Source organism: Diaphorina citri, unplaced genomic scaffold (genome assembly GCF_000475195.1).
Source record: "Diaphorina citri unplaced genomic scaffold, Diaci psyllid genome assembly version 1.1 scaffold1486, whole genome shotgun sequence".
NCBI classification, from domain to species: domain Eukaryota; kingdom Metazoa; phylum Arthropoda; class Insecta; order Hemiptera; family Psyllidae; genus Diaphorina; species Diaphorina citri.
Window position 1 is genome coordinate 41,277 of NW_007378912.1, and position 17,666 is coordinate 58,942.

The window sequence follows — 17,666 nt, forward strand, 5'->3', positions numbered from 1 at the left end:
AGCGACCAGTGGCGGCATTACCAGTGTAAAAAATTATCGGAATATGGAAACTTTTTGTGAAGGAAGCCACAAAGAATACGTAGGTAGGGTAAGTGTACCATTTATTCGTCCACCTAAAAAACGTACCATTTATTGCCCCACCTGTACCATACGCCACATAAGTCTGAACTGGTAAAGCAGTCCATTTCTATAGTTCAGTAATCTTTTTACACTGGTTAATCGAGTAGCGACCAATGCCGCCATAGGTTGCTACTCGATTAAAGTAGCTATCAAACTATTTAAAATAATAATGAAAATCGAGTAGAAGTAGAATAGAATAGAATATACTACCAATCCGAGCGCATGGCAGTGCGCCATGCCAAGATCCAATAATATGTATATACTTGGCGATTATTTGTTAGGTTTATATTAGACATCCTATGTATGAACATTATTCTTACCGTTTTTATTATTATTGGATACTAGGTAGTAGTATCCAATAATAATCTAAGTACCTAGTATCCAATAATAATAAAAACGGTAAGAATAATGTATACACTTACTTCCCCGGAGTACTAACGCGGGATCCATGCAAGCAATGCACCTCTACACCGGGGGGCCGAAAATCTAGAGCGTACTGTGCGACATCCTTCCTCATCTCCCAGCCTTGAGTATAACCCAGATCACTGCAATAGAATAGAACAGAATAGGTAATGAAATAAAATATATAATATGTAGAATATAATGGAATACATAGAACACCTACCTATAACTTTACTCCTTTTCTTACTGTAAAAGTATTCTGCACCAAATACCTATACAAGACCATGTTTAGACTGCAAGAGTAGAGGACTTTTCAGTCTCATTCTGGCAGTACCAAACATCTTCTTTTGCGTCTTCGTCTTCTTTTGAACACTCATAACAGCCGTTTTTATTTTGTAACAATGAAAAAAACCGCTACATTAGACTCATTTTGTCTGTGTCGTAGCATGCCCATCCCATAGTATGTCCCTCATCAGATGGGCGATAAGAGATACAATCTTCTCCTTTCTCCTCCTTCTTTGTCTTCTTTTTCCTTCTTCGTCTTCTCCTTTGTCTTCTCCTTCTCTTCCTCCTTAAAAAAACTCTTTCTATATATACAGTGCATTCCTAAACCAACCTCAGTGGTGTAGTGGTTAGCGCCGTGGCAAGTTATATTTCTCCTACCATAATGGCGGAACCATGATTTCATGTGACACATGAATCTGTCCGCAAAAGGTTAACTATTGTTTGACATATTTACTCAGTACCGGTCTGGAGTTAGACGCAGTTAAATTTCAGCAAGATCCAAGAGAGAAGAAAAAGTTTGGATCTTATGGGTTAAGTATAATTTAAATTACTTACTTACCAAAGATAACAGGGTTAAGACGTGCTGGTTTATTCGTAGCAAACAACATGTAGAAGAAGAGAAAAGAAAAGAGAATAGCAATGACAAAATGTAGAGCTGTCATTCTGAAATATTTCCGTCCGCCTCTGAACTCTGTCAACAGTCTCTCCGACTCTAAAACTGAACTCACCACACATGGTTTTCCTATGTAGAGACGGGGCATGAACGGACCAACCAAAGTCAGAAATCTTCACATCCTCATGCATAGTCAGCAAGAGATTCTCTGGCTTGATATCACGATGAATAACCTTCTTCTGGTGACAGTAATGTATGGCGTCGGCTACTTGATAGATGTACTTGGCAGCATCTTTCTCTGTGTACCTGAGAAATGACCAAATATGTGTAATACAGATATCAGATAGGATTATACACTATGACACAGATATAGATTTTTTTTTCCTCATTAATCATCAGCAAGAGACTCTCTGGTTTGATATCACAATGAATAACCTTCTTCTGATGAGAGTGATGGATGGCGTTGGCTACTTGATAAATGTACTTGGCAGCATCTTTCTCTTTGTACCTGAGAAATTACCAAATATGTTTAACGATGTACCTTTTCCCACCATAACAACAAAAGATATCAGATGTTCATTGTGATTTTTTTTCTTCTTCTTTTTTCACATACTTTTTTGGCAATGTTGGTAATATCCATTTGGGTAGAAGAGATCAGTATTCTGAAGGTATTACCATTAAATCGCAAAGGGTGAGATAAAGGAGATTAATAAAATGAAATACAACACACACAGACCCAGAAATTTTCTCCAATTCTCCCATTGAAATTACCAAAATTTGTAGGGGAGTAAAAATGTCAACTAATCACCTATTAATGGAATTAATTTTCACTTACCTCTGATGTGGTTGTTTTCTCATGTGTGTAAACATTTCTACAGTTCCCTCAATGGTTCGGCTTGATTCCGTACCCAAAAATTTCCCACGAGATTTTAAAGAAAATTCCCTTCATCCGTACTCAGTAGAAAAAAAATTGAGAATCCCTCCATTCCCTTCAGTAGAAGAAATTTCCCACGAGATTTTGAAAGAAAATACCCTTCATTCCCTTCAGTAGAAGAAATTTCCCATGAGATTTTGAAAGAAAATACCCTTCATTCCCTTCAGTAGAAGAAATTTCCCACAAGATTTTGAAAGAAAATTCCCTTCATTCCCTTCAGTAGAAGAAATTTCCCATGAGATTTTGAAGGAAAATACCCTTCATCCATCTTCAATTCTTCAGTAGAAGAAAAATGAAAATTCCCTTCATTTCCCACGAGTTTTTGAAAGAAAAATTCCGTTCGTTTGTTTTCAGTAGAAGAAAATTCCCTTCAATAGAAAAAAATCCCCAGCAGATTCTGAAACAAATTCCCTTCGTCCTCCGTTTTCAAGCGCAACAAATTCGCCATATAGGCCAGCATATTCTTATCGCTCAGTATGGTCATATGGTCTGCGCCTGGGAACACCATATGGTTTACAGGCTGCGCTTGCTTTGCGCTCCAAGCCAGACAGCCTTGCAGCGAGCGCAGGTTGACCGTACCGTCCCCGTCGTCCATGACATACTGAGGTGAGTCCGGGAATTTGTTCTTAGCGTAGACCAACCTGGGGAGAATGGGATAGAAATAATAGAAGAAAATGCCAGCCTGATTGAAGGATGAAAAGGAAGAACGGACTAACCCAAAAAATACGATTTTTTTTCTTCAATTTTTGGATGAAGCCGCAGTCTGAGACGCACTCTATCCACTATAGTAGAGGAACTATAGAAATATCTGTCAAACTGTTTTGTTTTGACTTGGAGGGGCGGAGAGCTACCGCGCGCCTTAATCTTTGAAGTTATTAGAACCCTCCAACACATAAGTACAACTCCTAAACTTAAACTCCAATAGATCAGTTGCGCTTACTTGAGTGATGTTTCAAAGTCATAGAGCAGGAAAAATGACGACCAACGGAATTTTTCTTTTTATTCTATGGCTTCTTGATAACGAGATAAATCGATTTAAATAATACCGGTAAATCGTGAAGTTTGACGTCACGGCATACGCTCCCGTAGGCGATGACGTCATAATTCATATAAAACATTATATTGGCATAGGCGGTTCTTGCCTAAATTTTTGGGGGGGCTTGATTTAGCTTTATGTAAAAAAATCTGGTGTGAACATCACACGACTTTCCTTATCCTATTGAATGATGCTTATTTGAGTATTATTTGAAGGAGCTCAAGTAGACTACCTTATACCTCCATGGAAAATAGCTCAAGTAGACTACCTTATACCTCCATGGAAAATACCCTTCATCCATATTCAATTCTTCAGTAGAAGAAAAATGAAAATTCCCTTCATTTCCCACGAGTTTTTGAAAGAAAAATTCCGTTCGTTTGTTTTCAGTAGAAGAAAATTCCCTTCAATAGAAAAAAATCCCCAGCAGATTCTGAAACAAATTCCCTTCATCCTCCGTTTTCAAGCGTAACAAATTCGCCATATAGGCCAGCATATTCTTATCGCTCAGTATGGTCATATGGTCTGCGCCTGGGAATACCATATGGTTTACGGGCTGCGCTTGCTTTGCGCTCCAAGCCAGACAGCCCTGCAGCGAGCGCAGGTTGACCGTACCGTCCCCGTCGTCCATGACATACTGAGGGGAGTCCGGGAATTTGTTCTTAGCGTAGACCAACCTGGGGAGAATGGGATAGAAATAATAGAAAAAAAATGCCAGCCTGATTGAAGGATGAAGAGGAAAAACGGACTAAACCAAAAAAATCCGATTTTTTTTTTCTTCAATTTTTGGACGATCGGCTTCGTCTGTCGGAGACGCACTCTATCCACTAGTAGAGGAACTATAGAAATAGCTGTCAAACTGTTTTGTTTTGACTTGGAGGAGCGGAGAGCTACCGCGCTCCTTAATCTTTGAAGTTATTACATAAGTACAACCCTCCAATACATAAGTACAACTCCTAAACTTTAACTCCAATAGATCAGTTGCGCTTACTTGGGTGATGTTTCAAAGTCACAGAGCAGGAAAAATGAGGACCAACGGAATTTTTCTTTTTTTTTTTATACGACTTAGATACCGAGATAAATCGATTTAAATAATACCGGTAAATCGTGAAGTTTGACGTCACGGCATACGCTCCCGTAGGCGATGACGTCATAATTCATTACTCCCGCTTCGTTTGTTTGTGCGCAAGCGTTTCTGCGCATTTTGACGTGAAATCTGACATCACAACTCTTTGAACTTTTTAATTAGAACGGCAGTTAAAAATTGAATTTTTGACCTTTTAAAGTTATTTTTTCGGAGTTTTGACCTCAGATTTGGATTTTTCACAACTTTTTACGTAGGAATCGACCTTTTATTAATAATATTTTCCCAATTTCAACTCTTCCATTATCTCAAAACGAGGTATGTTGGCTTAGTTCGTTCTTCCCCTTCACCCCTCAGTTAGCTTGGAGGGTAACGCTCCAGCCTTGTAAACGCTAGGTCGCGGATTCGATTTCCGATCTTTATCCTCAACGGATGAGGTTCACTCTCGGAACGGCTGGCTTTCTCCTATCCTGTCTCCCTTCTATATTCGATTTCGGGACGATAAGACCATAGCAGTTACAGTTCCCTCTGTCAAACCTCTTAAAAAAAAAAAAAAAAAAAATTCCCAGTGGACATCCAACTTCAAAGTCACTCATTTGCCACCGGTACGATTTGTTCGGTGCCTCACGAGCATCGTAGTGTGTTTGCATTTTCTTCAGATATTCCTCAACATTTTCTTTGTTCTCTTCAGGGACCGATACATTTTTCAGGTTATCAAGGGTCTGTATGGAAAAGTATGGAAACAAAGTGTTACATGGGTATAAATAACTGAAAATGTCTGAAAACTATAATAAAATAATAAAAATGTAGCTATAAAATATTTTTTAAAAAAAAGTGAAGGAATCCTTGTTATCTCCCATTTTATCCACAATACTAAAGCCCGTCACAGACACTCAGACCATCTGTCAGAACATCTCAACATGTGTTACAGAAAAATCTTGAGACCTGGGTCTGAAGCTTTTCCCACCACACACATTCTGTCTGTCAGGTGGTCTGAGAGTGAGTGATGGACATAGTAAGACCTAGTTTAGACTGCTGTGGTAGGACTTAAAGGTTGCTCATTTTGAAAGAAAGGTTTGCTCATTTTGAACCAATGGATTGTAAAACTGGTATCAGATGGTCTGAGTGATGGACACAAGGTGACAAGACCCAGTTTAGACTGCTGTGGTAGGACTCAAGGTTGCTCATTTTGAAAGAAAGAAAAGTTCGCTCATTTTGAACCAATGGCATGTAAATCTGGTAGTGATTTTTCATTTTACTTACAAAATCTGCCATTGTGATATACCAAGTTCGCATCCAACTTCAAAGTCACTCATTTGCCATCGGTACGATTTGTTTGGTGCCTCACGAGCATCATAGTGTGTTTGCATTTTCTTCAGATATTCCTCAACATTTTCTTTGTTCTCTTCAGGGACCGATACATTTTTCAAGTTATCAAGGGTCTGTATGGAAAAGTATGGAAAGAAAGTGTTCTTACATGGGTATAAATAACTGAAAATGTCTGAAAACTATAATAAAATAATAAAAATGTAGCTATAAAATATTTTAAAAAGGTGAAGGAATCCTTGTTATCTCCCATTTTATCCACAATACTAAAGCCCGCCACAGACACTCAGACCATCTGTCAGAACATCTCAACATGTGTGGCAGAAAAATCTTGAGACCTGGGTCAGAAGCTTTTCCCACCACACACATTCTGTCTGTCAGGTGGTCTGAAAATGAGTGATGGACATATGTATCAAGACCTAGTTTACACTGCTGTGGTAGGACTTAAGGTTGCTCATTTTGAAAGAAAGAAAGGTTTGCTCTTTTTGAACCAATGGATTGTAAAACTGCTATCAGATGGTCTGAGTGATGGACACAAGACCCAGTTTAGACTGCTGTGGTAGGACTCAAGGTTGCTCATTTTGAAAGAAAGAAAGAAAGAAAGGTTCGCTCATTTTGAACCAATGGCATGTAAATCTGGTAGTGATTTTTCATTTTACTTACAAAATCTGCCATTGTGATATACCAAGTTCTTACTGCAAAAGTATTCTGTACCAAATACCTATACAAGACCGTGTTTAGACTGCGAGAGTAGAGGACTTTTCAGTTTCATTCTGGCAGTACCAAACATCTTCTTTTGCGTCTTCGTCTTCTTTTGAACACTCATAACAGCCGTTTTTATTTCGTAACAATGAAACAACCGCCACATTAGACTCATTTTGTCTGTGTCGTAGCATGCCCATCCCGTAGTATGTCCCTCATCAGATGGGCGATAAGAGACACAATCTTCTCCTTTCGCCTCCTTCTTAGTCTTCTTTTTCCTTCTTCATCTTCTCCTTCTCTTCCTCCTTGAAAAAACTTTTTCTATATATACAGTGCATTCCTAAACCAACCTCAGTGGTGTAGTGGTTAGCGCAGTGGACTTCGGATCTGGAGGTTGGTGGTTCGAGTCCAAGTCAAGCCATAAAATTTAGCGTAGTGCATTAAGCAAGGAACGACATTTGTGACAAGCATTTATGCTTAACACAATTAAAATTCCAGTGCATTCCTAAATTCATCGGTTCAAAAATTAAGGTGGGTTTTTGTTAGGAATCTACAAGATATAATTACTTTGAAATTTGGTGTTTTCACAAAAACACTTTCACAATATTACACACTCTCTTTTCTGCAGTAACTCTGGACGTTTCTGGATAGGGTGGGGGGGGACTTTATGAATGCACGGTATAAAATTGTTGGATGACTCACTCAAAATATTCCTTCATGTTGGCGATGGTGTAGTTCTTCTCCGTCGTCTGCACAATCACCTCATCCGCCTTCCAGAAGTGTTCGGACGGCAAAAGCCAAGATGTGGACGGGTGGGGGGGGGCTTTATGAATGCACTGTATAAAATTGTTGGATGACTCACTCAAAATATTCCTTCATGTTGGTGATGGTGTAGTTCTTCTCCGTCGTCTGCACAATCACCTCATCCGCCTTCCAGAAGTGTTCGGACGGCAAAAGCCAAGATGTGGACGGGCAAGTAATCTGATACATTTTCAGTGTGGATTTCGATAGCACGTAAACGCCAAGATCATCCCCTGGAAAAGGGGAAAGAAAATTAAATTTTTGGGTCTCTATTTCAATATGAATCATAAGTGGGACTTATTTGAAGCACAAATCACCACTCGATATGAACTTCCCGTTTTTGCTGCTTCCCCTATTGGCGGGAGAACATGGAAAAATGAAAACTTGAAAAAGCCATAACTCTGGCCTTGGTTGTCGTATCAAGCTAAAACTTATATCAAATTACTACGTTTTTTAAGGCCTTTGATATTGTATTTTTTTGTATTTAAAAAGATGAGTGTTCCACCACCGTTTTTATTTCGTAGCAATGGAACAACTGCTACATTAGACGCTTGTGGCCTGTGTCGTAGCATGCATCTAAAACTTATATCAAACTACTACGTTTTTTAAGGCCTTTGATATTGATATGATGAATTTCAATTAGGGGGTTTCAAATAAGATTTTGATGTTGGCCTCCCTGGGGCTGACCCTGGCTCTGGACACAATCTGGTAACTACTTGAAAAAATGGGATTTCTAAAGATAGAACACTAACCCAAATTTCAGATTCTCATCTTTATCCGTTGAAAAAATATTCAGGGGTTCCAAGACTGTATAAAAAGAATATTAAAAAGTTAGAACTTTCAAGGGTGTACACAACACTTGGTAAAACAAATTAAAATCAATAGGGGAAAATGAAATGCCCCAACCATTGATATGATGAATTTCAATTAGGGGGTTTTCAAATAGGATTTTGATGTTGGTCTCCCTGGGGCCGACCCTGGCTCTGGACACAATCTGGTAACTACTTGAAAAAATGGGATTTCTAAAGATAGAACACTAACCCAAATTTCTGATTCTCATCTTTAGCCGTTCAAAAAATATTCAGGGGTTCCAAGACTGTATAAAAAGGATTATTAAAAAGTTAGATCTTTCAAGGGTATACACAACACTTGGTAAAACAAATTAAAATCAATAGGGGAAAATGAAAACAGATCGCTTTTTTTTTTTTTTTTTTTTACAAATTTTTAAAATTTTGTTTTAAAAATTTTAAAAAATTTTAAAAAAAAAAAAGGGATCTTTTTTCCTTTGATTTTGATTGATTTTCCACTTGAATACCTGAACCAAGAAGTTCTTGTCCTATTTCAGTTGTTGTATTTGTGGTACTGTTCAAATCGTTTACTTTCTACTCAAGAAGACACTTTCAATAAAGTTCTCTGGCATACGTGAAGACAATCCAAATCAACAATCCTGTGTTGTGAAAATCCACATGTTTTTGCCATCAAAAAGTGCTCCGTAAACAAATTTTGGATTGATATAAAGTTCCTTGGAGAGCTTTTGTAGTTGTGCGTCCGTCTGTGAGTCGTTCTGTAAATTGTACCTTGTATACCCTTATTGGGGTATGGTAATTCTCCCGAGTCTTATTTAAACAAGTGATCTTCAAAACAAATTTAGTCGGGGAAGTGTTCACAAAACATTGGGTGTTTGTAAACACCCCCATATCATCCTATCTGTTAGTACTTCATTCACTGGAGTATTTTGTCTGAGGACAAACAAGTTTATTGAGGAGGAGAAGTTTAATACAAGCCGCCAAAATTACGTCTCCAAAGAAATCCAGTATGAACCTCTCAAATGCACCATCATCGTCATCAAACCCAAAGCCAAACTATGTGCTAAAGTTCACATTGGCGGGACACACAAAGGCTGTGTCCTCGGTGAAATTTAGTCCAAACGGAGAGTGGCTAGCCAGTTCATCGGCAGACAAACTGATAAAAATATGGGGAGCATATGATGGAAAGTTTGAAAAGACTATATCGGGACATAAGCTTGGTATTAGTGATGTTGCATGGTCTAGTGACAGTCGGTTGCTTGTTAGCGGATCAGATGACAAGACATTGAAGATTTGGGAGTTGAGCAGCGGGAAATGTTTGAAAACATTGAAGGGACATAGCAATTATGTGTTTTGCTGTAATTTTAATCCACAGTCAAATTTGATCGTGTCTGGGTCATTTGATGAGAGTGTACGAATCTGGGATGTACGAACAGGTGAGACTTTTACTTTCATTGAATTAATCAGTGAACATTTTGACTAATGTTGCAAAAAAATGAAAATTTTTGAAAGAAAATGTGCAAAAAATACATTTTTACAATCCTTTTTCATTGGTGAGTATGAGGGGAATATAATCTTTACTTTAATCCATATTCAATTTGATTTCCAGGAAAATGTTTGAAAACTTTGCCCGCCCACTCAGACCCTGTCAGTGCTGTTCATTTCAACCGAGACGGTTCCCTCATTGTTTCAAGTAGTTACGATGGACTGTGTCGTATTTGGGACACAGCATCAGGCCAGTGTTTGAAGACCCTTATTGACGATGATAATCCACCCGTCTCATTTGTCAAATTCTCACCCAATGGAAAGTATATCCTGGCTGCCACTCTTGATAACACACTGAAGCTGTGGGATTCTAAGGTTGTAACCCCGGCCATCATTTGTTCTACACCATTAAACTTAAATTACTTCTATCGAAACTTATAAATAACTAAATGACCTAATCTTTTTCGTTGTCGAAGTACCCATGAGTGAAATATTTGTGATTTTTTTTACAAATGGACAGCATTATGCAGAAAGGAACGATCCTGCGAAAACCACCTTTCGAAAAAACGTAAAAAATCGGTAGTTATTTGATATTTTTCACATAACATCATAATACAGAAAGTGTCTATTTCCAGAGATTTAGATATGGTAACAGAAAGTAGCCATTGAATAAAGAAATTCGGCAGTTCTTCTTTTTGTTTTTCTTTGCCTTTTCCCGTGCATACAGACAGGGTCGGTGTTTTTCGTCAGCCTCTCAATCAGCCCTAACTAGGGTGGTTGCTTTGGGCTGACATTTGGTTTTGCTACAAATTTTACGAGTGGGTGCCCTTCGCATTCAACCTTTGCTATTTCTTTAGCAAGGGAAATTCAGGCTGGTATACCCCCTGCTTAAAGTCCCCCAGCCAACAAGGAAATCTGGCAGTACCTCTTCGATTTCGAGGTAGTCAAACCTATTTTTGAATGATTCTTTTCTGCTTAATGTTGTCCAAACAAAAGTATGTGTGTACCCCTTTTAATAACCTAAACTTAAATAACTACAAGGCAGTTCGAAATCGAAGAGGTAGTCAAACATATTTTTGAATGATTCTTTTCTGCTTAATGTTGTCCAAACAAAAGTATGTGTGTACCCCTTTTAATAACCTAAACTTAAATAACTACAGCGAGTATTTACAAATATCAGATTAATAAAATTATAAGTTGACAAGACACTTGAATCACAAATTAATGGCTGAGACCACAGGTCAGGGATCATTCTCCCCCCTCCCATCAAAGGAACACTGAAGTTAAGCAACGACACAAGTGGTTGATGTCCAGATGGGTGACCATCTGGTTAATCGCGTGCAACTGGCTGACATTAGAAATAAATTCCCTTCAACCCTACTCAGTAGAAGAAATTTCCCATAAGATTTTGATATGTAATTTGATCCTTTCAATTTCAAGCCAGCCTAGCTAGCTCGTTGGGTAGCACGTCCGCCCGGGGCGGATTTTATCCTGAACAGATAATATTCGTTCTCGGAACGGCTGGCTTTCTCCTATCCTGTATTCCTTCTCTCTTCGAATGTGGGACGATAAGACCCTCGCTGTTCCAGTTCCTTCGATGGTTCGGCTTAACTCCGTACCCAAAAATTTCCCACGAGATTTTAAAGAAAATTCCCTTCATCCGTACCCAGTAGGAAAAAAAATTGAGAATCCCTTCATTCCCTTCAGTAGAAGAAATTTCCCACGAGATTTTGGAAGAAAATACCCTTCATTCCCTTCAGTAGAAGAAATTTCCCACAAGATTTTGAAAGAAAATTCCCTTCATTCCCTTCAGTAGAAGAAAGGTAGGTAGGTAGGTACCTATTGATTTTTTTTTTTATTTTTTTTAATTGAAATATTCTGGAAACTTTCAATATTGTTGAAACATGCATTAACATTAGGTAGGTAAGTAGGTAGTATATATAGCCTACATTTCACAACTTGACCTTTTTTTTTTCCACTTACCTGATGTGTCATTCTTTCATTGATGATTTCAACTTTGTACAAAACTTTGAGAGCTATCATAATTTGTGTTGTCTTTTCCTTTGCCAGATACACATGTCCAAATTTTCCCGTTCCCAGTGGACATCCAACTTCAAAGTCACTCATTTGCCACCGGTACGATTTGTTCGGTGCCTCACGAGCATCGTAGTGTGTTTGCATTTTCTTCAGATATTCCTCAACATTTTCTTTGTTCTCTTCGGGGACCGATACATTTTTCAGGTTGTCAAGGGTCTGTATGGAAAAGTATGGAAAGAAAATATTACATGGGTATAAATAACTGAAAATGTCTGAAAACTATAATAAAAATGTAGTTATAAAATATTTAAAAAAAAGTGAAGGAATCCTTGTTATCTCCAATTGCCTTCTCAATACTAAAGGAAGAAGAAGAAGAAGAAGAAGAAGAAGAAGAAGAAGAAGAAGAAGAAGAAGAAGAAGAAGAAGAAGAAGAAGAAGAGCAAGAAGAAGAAGAAGAAGAAGAAGAAGAAGAAGAAGAAGAAGAAGAAGAAGAAGAAGAAGAAGAAGAAGAAGAAGAAGTACTCAATGCCAGCCTGATTGGCTATGGGAACACTGCCAATGGGCTCTAAGATGTTTTATATGTTGAGTTGATTGTTTTAAATACATATTTATCTATTCTTCAACTCCTAAACTACAACTCCAATTATCTCAAAACGAGGTATGTTGGCTTAGTTCGTTCTTCCCCTTCACCCCTCAGTTAGCTTGGAGGGTAACACTCCAGCCTTGTAAACGCCAGGTCGCGGATTCGATTTCCGATCTTTATCCTCAACGGATGAGGTTCACTCTCGGAACGGCTGGCTTTCTCCTATCCTGTCTCCCTTCTATATTCGATTTCGGGACGATAATACCTTAATACCTTAGCAGTTACAGTTCTCTCTATCAAAACTCTTAAAAAAAATCAAATCTCAAAATACTTGTGGTAAAGTAGTCCATTTCTATATTTCAGTAATCTTTTTACACTGGTTAATCGAGTAGAGACCAATGCCGCCATTGGTCGCTACTCGATTAAAGTAGTTATCAAACTATTTAGAATAATGAAAATCGAGTAGAATAGAATAGAATATACTACCTATCCGAGCGCATGGCAGTGCGCCATGCCAAGTTCCAGTAATATGTATATACTTGGCGATCATTTGTTAGGTTTATATTAGACATCCTATGTATGAACATTATTCTTACCGTTTTTATTATTATTGGATACTAGGTAGTTTCTTTGTTCTCTTCAGGGACCGATACATTTTTCAGGTTATCAAGGGTCTGTATGGAAAAGTATGGAAACAAAGTGTTACATGGGTATAAATAACTGAAAATGTCTGAAAACTATAATAAAATAATAAAAATGTAGCTATAAAATATTTTTTAAAAAAAAGTGAAGGAATCCTTGTTATCTCCCATTTTATCCACAATACTAAAGCCCGTCACAGACACTCAGACCATCTGTCAGAACATCTCAACATGTGTTACAGAAAAATCTTGAGACCTGGGTCTGAAGCTTTTCCCACCACACACATTCTGTCTGTCAGGTGGTCTGAGAGTGAGTGATGGACATAGTAAGACCTAGTTTAGACTGCTGTGGTAGGACTTAAAGGTTGCTCATTTTGAAAGAAAGGTTTGCTCATTTTGAACCAATGGACTGTAGAACTGGTATCAGATGGTCTGAGTGATGGACACAAGACCCAGTTTAGACCTTTAGACTGCTGTGGTAGGACTCAAGGTTGCTCATTTTGAAAGAAAGAAAGAAAGAAAGGTTCGCTCATTTTGAACCAATGGCATGTAAATCTGGTAGTGATTTTTCATTTTACTTACAAAATCTGCCATTGTGATATACCAAGTTCTGATGGGGAGAATAGAAGAACACAACTGGAAAACGATGAAGAAGAACCTTCTAATCGCTTGGGATCGTTTCTAACAACAGGCGGTACTGAAATAAACGAGAAAGTCGAGAAACAAGTGAAATTAATCAATAAAAAACGGCAAAACTTTGAAAAAATTGCTGAAAAGCTGAAACTGTTCACTGTTGAAAGAAAAACTGGGAAAATTTTCAAATTTTTCCGTTAAAAATTCAAATTTTCACAGGTAAACAAAAGTGCGTTTACATTGAAATGGAAAAAAGGGGGAATTTTTTTACGGTACGGAGAAATTCCGTACACTGTTTCACGTGTTGCATAACCACAATATTTTTTCAAGGCGAACCTCCGTGGCCGAATAGGTACACCACTGCTAGGCTTAGGCTTGCACACCGGAGGACCCGGGTTCGATTCCCGGCGGGGTCGAATTTTTTGCTCGCGGTGTATTCAGCCGCGTGAGGACCAGCTACTTTGAGTAGCGACCAGTGGCGGTATTACCAGTGTAAAAAAACATTATCGGAATATGGAAACTTTTTGTGAAGGAAGCCACAAAGAATACGTAGGTAGGGTAAGTGTACCATTTATTCGTCCACCTAAAAAACGTACCATTTATTGCCCCACCTGTACCATACGCCACATAAGTCTGAACTGGACGAACTTTTTCAAGATTCAATTTCATCAAAAGAAAGGGCTTAAAGACTGCTATCGAACCAGTGCTATTCAAAAATTGTAGTCATAAAAACAAAAATTAGACAAATAAATGTGGGCAGGTGGGCCAATAAATGGTACACTTACCCTATTTAGGATTTGATTAGATTTTTAATTTTTTAAGGCGCTATTGGGTTTCACAGATCACTCTTGTCAAGTCATCAAGTAATATTGGCCAGCTTTTGGTTCGCTTGCAGAGTAGCGCGCCTGCCTTGAAAGCGGTAGGTCGCGGACTCGATTCCCGCCCGGGGTGAAGGGCTGACTTTCTCCTAGCCCTTCTATCTTCGAGCAATTAAGACCTCCCTTATTACGATTCGCTTTATCAAACCTAGGGAAAAATATCTTCGATTTCGGAGCAATTAGAACCTCCGTTATTACGATTCGCTTTATCAAACCTAGGGAAAATCAAACCTATCTACATTTTAGTGAAAACAATTCGACAAAATTTCTTAAAATATCACTACAATTTTAATGTTCGTGTTCCACCACTCCACCTTATGTCACATTTAGACAAGACAGTTTCGATAAAATTAATTTATTTAACATTAAATTCACAATTATATTAAAATAAATTTATATAAATAATTAATTTAATAAATTTATTAAGAACAATAAATCCCCCTTAACAATACTACTTGACCCCTAAAGGCCCAGGACCACAAAAAGCTCAATCTCACCTACAGCAAACACTTTGACCGCCTTCACGGAGCCGCCCCAGGGCGCTGCCAGCGACACCAGCGACCGCACAAACTTCGACTTCCAGGCGCTACTCTGCCGCTGAAGGAAGTACAGGCACATCAGCGACCCCATACTGTGAGCGACCAGGACCACAGGAGTGCCTCCGTTCAAATCATACGTCTCTTCGATGAGGGCTTTAAAATTGGCGAAATACTCTTGATTTTCATCTGTGGGGAACAGAAAACAAGAAAATGAAATTTAATTTACTGATTAAAAAAAAGAAAGAAAATGTAACTACGTACTTAAGTAAGTAAGTAAATAAGATGGTTTGGGATGCGAAGATGGTGCGGGCTGTTTTTAATTGAACTGTTGTTATTTTAAGAAAAATCAAATAATGATGCCCTGATTAGAAAAAAAAAATGTAACTACGTACTTAAGTAAGTAAGTAAATAAGCTCGACTTGGACTTGATTGATTATTAATACCTAATTACTAAGGGCTGTTTTTAATTGAACTGTTATTATTTTAAGAAAAATCAAATAATGATGCCCTGAAAAAAATAACATACTCGATATTGTGAGCACGTTTTTATGTTAAATTAAAATAAATATAATGGTATATACCTAAAAAAAAAAAAAAAAATAAGGGACGTATTGTATTCGCTTCGGTGTCGTCTGAGAAAGTTTTAGATAACCCTTCAGTCGATCATTTAAGACCGGTTTTAGCGTCATCTATGGTTACGCTGAGCAAGGCCAATAAATGGATGGGTGACTTGAACCTTATATTGGGAATAAAGGGAGAACGGGCTCTAGTCTTGATTTTAAATCATTACATGAAAGTAAAATCAAAAAATCAAATCAAGAATAATAATAAACTGAATATTAAACAAATTAGGTAGGTACATAGGTACTGATTTTCTCTAATCACTACGGGCTGAAAAATTCCCGGAGGGACGGACCCTGCTTGTTTTATCTTACGGCTTCATCTTTGTGCTTCATCTTGGATTCCTTGTTCTGTGGGTACCCTAATACTTACTCGGGGCTTTCCGGAAATCATAAGGGGCACCCCGCATGGAAAGGTCTCGTTGATAGCCGAGACCGACCAGGGCCGCCGCTATGTAGGAGAAATACGAGCCCACCCGAACAAACGGGTCTAGCCACTCGACGGAAGCCGAACGTCCGAAGCCCGGAATACGAATATCCACGCCCGGAGAATTAGATGTGGTACGCGTTACGTTGTTGTATACTAGGCGCAGGTTGTCAATCTGAAATCAGAATAGAATAGAATAAAATAGAATAGATTAGAACCAGAGTAGAACCACAATAGAATAGAATGAACTAGGTAAAAATTACATAAGCCGGAAATACGAATATCCACGCCCGGGGAATTGGATGTGGTACGCGTTACGTTGTTGTATACTAGGCGCAGGTTGTCAATCTGAAATCAGAATCATTTTCAAATAGAAATTGAAAAAAATGTTTAATTGTGTTGAGTATACCTGTATCCAACCAGCAAAAGCTCAGAGAAGGTTAGAACCGAACCAGCCAAATCAATACTTACAAAACAGTCAATAACTTCGGGTACCAACAGCTCAAGGTTGAGCCAAAGCGTGAACCAGTTGGACGTCGTTTTGTCACAAATGTAATGAACAGTCTCAGTTTTGTTCAATCGAGCTTCTACCTGACTTCCACCGTCTCCTGGCACTGAAAATGAAAACACATTAAAGATATTATCAATCAAGGTTTAATATAAAATTATCAATGAGAGTCAAAAAGATTTATAAAAAAAACTGGCCATCAAAAATTTGACCCGATTACATTACTTTCCTTCCTATAGGATAAGGAAAGTAAAAAAATGCTTAAGATTTATAATAAATCTTTTCACATATATGTGTCACAAATGTAATGAACAGTCTCAGTTTTGTTCAATCGAGCTTCTACCTGACTTCCACCGTCTCCTGGCACTGAAAATGAAAACACATTAAAGATATTATCAATCAAGGTTTAATATAAAATTATCAATGAGAGTCAAAAAGATTTATAAAAAAAACTGACCATCAAAAGTTTGACCCGATTACATTACTTTCCTTCCTATAGGATAAGGAAAGTAAAAAAATGCTTAAGATTTATAATAAATCTTTTCACATATATGTATACCCTCTTTTCCTTGCCAGTCATAATAGCAGGAAATAAGCAAAAAAATCACCAGTTGTATATGTGTTAACCAATGAGAGCAAAGGCCTACATTAAAGTCACACCAAACTTGACCAAACCCTTCTCTCTTTTTTTGCCAATATCTCAGTTGCTCCACATCAGGGTGCATTGGGGATTTGTCTAATAATTAGAAAACAATTTTTTTTACTATTTTAACTATTATTTGACATATTTACTCAGTACCGGTCTGGAGTTAGACGCAGTTAAATTTCAGCAAGATCTAAGGGAGAAGAAAAAGTTTGGATCTCATGGGTTAAGTATAATTTAAATGACTTACCAAAGATAACAGGGTTAAGACGTGCTGGTTTATTCGTAGCAAACAACATGTAGAAGAAGAGAAAAGCAAAGAGAATAGCAATGACAAAATGTAGAGCTGTCATTCTGAAATATTTCCGTCCGCCTCTGAACTCTGTCAACAGTCTCTCCGACTCTATGGTGTCATTTTGAATGCTAGGGTGAGCCATTTTTCAGCCTTTGAGTGAGAACAATATGTTCAGAGATTCTTTGAATGAAAACTTTTGGAACAGCTTCAAGTATGTTGGTGTGAGTATTTTCATTTGAGTTGAACAAGTCTCTTTTACCTGTAAAAAAAA

The 17,666-nt window shown here is 37.9% G+C and overlaps 2 protein-coding genes across 2 annotated transcripts in view; one reads left to right on the forward strand and one right to left on the reverse strand.

Annotated features, from left to right (window-relative positions):
* Positions 1-538: 538 nt before the first annotated feature.
* The window catches only part of LOC103516083 (group XV phospholipase A2), an 18,037-nt gene continuing 909 nt past the window's right edge, over positions 539-17,666 (reverse strand). Inside the window, exons 2-8 of the mRNA XM_026828583.1 lie at positions 17,351-17,654; positions 16,421-16,563; positions 15,896-16,124; positions 14,861-15,088; positions 7,464-7,533; positions 7,202-7,303; positions 539-665 (exon numbers count right to left, since the gene is read on the reverse strand). Coding sequence (XP_026684384.1) covers positions 539-665; positions 7,202-7,303; positions 7,464-7,533; positions 14,861-15,088; positions 15,896-16,124; positions 16,421-16,563; positions 17,351-17,537 — 1,086 coding nt within the window. The 5' untranslated portion in view covers positions 17,538-17,654. The remainder of the gene's footprint in view (positions 666-7,201; positions 7,304-7,463; positions 7,534-14,860; positions 15,089-15,895; positions 16,125-16,420; positions 16,564-17,350; positions 17,655-17,666) is intronic.
* Positions 8,583-10,032, forward strand: LOC103516079 (WD repeat-containing protein 5-like). Its single transcript, XM_026828581.1, has 2 exons — positions 8,583-9,542; positions 9,716-10,032. Exons 1-2 carry the CDS (start codon positions 9,116-9,118, stop codon positions 10,030-10,032), a joined length of 744 nt encoding a protein of 247 aa, XP_026684382.1. The 5' UTR covers positions 8,583-9,115.